At 51.2% G+C, this 2,458-nt stretch overlaps 1 protein-coding gene across 1 annotated transcript in view; it reads right to left on the minus strand.

Annotated features, from left to right (window-relative positions):
* The window catches only part of LOC113981335 (zinc finger CCCH domain-containing protein 3-like), a gene marked incomplete at its 3' end in the record, with an annotated part of 11,059 nt that extends 10,927 nt beyond the window's left edge, over positions 1 to 132 (minus strand). Inside the window, exon 1 of the mRNA XM_027708682.1 lies at positions 12 to 132. Within this exon, the coding sequence (XP_027564483.1) occupies positions 12 to 57 (46 nt within the window). The remainder of the gene's footprint in view (positions 1 to 11) is intronic.
* Between the last annotated feature and the right edge of the window lie 2,326 nt (positions 133 to 2,458).

A 2,458-nucleotide genomic window follows, 5' to 3' on the forward strand; every position in this document is an offset into this window, starting at 1 on the left:
TATTCCCATACCTTGGAGCGCTCGGATTTCCCGGCACAGCCGTTCCCGTTCCGCCATCCCGGTACCGCTCCCCGCCGTGACGTCATCAACCGGCGCCGCCCCGGAGCCACGTGAGCGCCCCGAGAACGGTCACGTGGCGCGCGCGGCCGTTGCCCGGCAACGGCGCCGGGACGGCGCGGCCTAAGACGGGCCTAGGCCTAGGCCTAGGCCTGGGCCTGGGCCTGAGCCTGAGCCTGAGCCTGAGCCCAGCACAGCCTGGGCCAATTGTCCCTTGTGCCCATGTCAGCCTGGTCACCCCGGTCTCAGTCTCTGTTCCCATCCCAGCCCGGTCTAACTGTGCCCAGACCTTGTTACTTCCACAACCCCATCCAGCCCAGCCTGGTCCAGCTCTCACTTGTGGGAAAAATTCCTCTTTTAAATTCATAAACTCATGAAACAAAAGAAAGAATTCATTCAGTGCACTGGGTCTGGTCTCACACCGAGTTTTTTGGGGAGAAAGACCCTTTGGATTTAAATTCCATACATTTTATAGTTTCACAAAATCCCACCCTTTTCAGATAAGTTTAATATATTCATTTTTGCCTAAAAGGGTTTCTTTTCTCTGAAAACAGGGCTTTCCCTTCCTTCCAATTGGCTGCAAGGCGTCCTCTGTCAAAAATTATGGATCTTCTTTTGTTCTTCGCCCAAAGAGAAAAGGAACCTCATGTACAAAATGCTATATATATAAAAAACCCCGTATTTTTATTTCTCATACAGGGGACAGGGATGGGTGACAGCTGGACCAGGCTGGGCTGGTGACATGGGATGGGATGGAATTTAAACCCAAAGGGTCTTTTCTCCCCGAAAAACTCGGCGTGAGACCAGACCCAGCGCGCTGAATAAATTCTTTCTTTTTGTTTCGTGAGTTTTTGCAGCCTTTCTAAATTCAAGGGAGAATTTTTTTCTCACAAGCTTGGTCCAGCTGCCACCCATCCCTGTCTCCTTGTCCCCATCCCACCCTGGTCCAGCTGCCCCCATTCCCTGTCCCCAGCCCAGCCTGGTCCAGGTGTCCCCATCTCCCAGTGACCTGAAGCATTTCTTCCACGACTGTTATCCCAAAAAAGGTCCTTACACCCCATGTGCCAGAGACCAATCCACACACTGAGCCGGAATATTGGATTTATTTACAGTCCTGAACAGAAAGAAGGGGACTGGATTTCCTTCTTCTGGCCTTGGTTGTTTTCTCCAAGCGTCCTCCAAATAATGGAAACTGGGAGAGCTGGGAATGTCCAGCCTGGAGAAGGGAAGGATCCAGGGAGACCTGAAAGCCCCTTCCAGGGCTTAAAGGGGATCCAGGAGAGCTGGAGAGGGACTTGGGACAAGGGATGGAGGGACAGGACACAGGGAATGGCTTCCCACTGCCAGAGGGTAAGATGGAATACTGGGAAGGAATTCTTAGCTGGGAGAGTGGTGAGGGGCTGGGATGGAATTCCCAGAGAAACTGTGGCTGCCCCATCCCTGGAAGTGTCCAAAGCCAGGTTAGAGCAACCTGGGAAAGTGGGAGGTGTCCCTGCTCATGGCAGGGGTTGGAATTCCATGATCTTTCTGCTCCTTTCCAACCCAAACCATTCCATGATTCCATGATCTCCTGTCCCTGTCGGAGCCTGATCCATCTGTCTCCATTCCCTGTCTCCAGCCTGGGCTATCCCAGTTGTCCCCATCCCTTTCCCAGCCTTATCCAGCTATCCCAGCTTGTCCCCATCCCAGCCAACCCCTGCCCTCCCCATCCCACAACCGGGCACGAGGGGGAGGTTTTCCTGCCGATCCATAGGACTGTCTCCCACAAGGAATCTTTAATTCCACACCTCAGCCTCGGGATTCCTCATTTTTCCCGCTTTCCCTGCAATAATTTAGGATATTTAGCAGGAAAACCAGTCCCGGAGCTGCAAAGTCGTGGTGGTGAAAAAAAAAGAGAAAAAAAAAATCCTTAAGGAATTTCTTTTCCAAGTCATTTCCTTCTTCCCTGAGGGAATAAAGCCCAGAAAGAAAGAGCAGCAGAACCTCGAGTCTGCAAAGGAGATCAAAATCCAGCCTAAAAGTATTTTGGAAACGATTTGGGGAAGGAAAAACCCGATCCAAGGAGCTGGAGCAGCACGACAACATTTCCTTGGAACGCTCCCATCGTGGAAACTTGGGAAAAGCAACCAATATCCACCTGCAATCCTTTAAAACAGCAGCTTTCCCTTGGGATATTTCGCTTCCCGGAGCAGTTGGGGAGCTCTGCCTGTCCTGGCTCTGCTCAAATCACATCCCTGGGACAAATCCAGGATTCCTCTGCTTGGAAAGGGAGATTTAGGAAATTATTTCTGGTGTTTTGTGGCATTTTCAAGCGGAATATGGGAAGAAGCAGCTTGTGGGATCAAACCCCTTTGGGAGGATGGTGGAAAAGGCTGGAAAAATGAAGAATTTCGGAAGTTTT

The sequence above is a fragment of the Neopelma chrysocephalum genome, unplaced genomic scaffold, assembly GCF_003984885.1.
Source record: "Neopelma chrysocephalum unplaced genomic scaffold, ASM398488v2 Primary Assembly neopelma1_96464, whole genome shotgun sequence".
Taxonomy (NCBI): domain Eukaryota; kingdom Metazoa; phylum Chordata; class Aves; order Passeriformes; family Pipridae; genus Neopelma; species Neopelma chrysocephalum.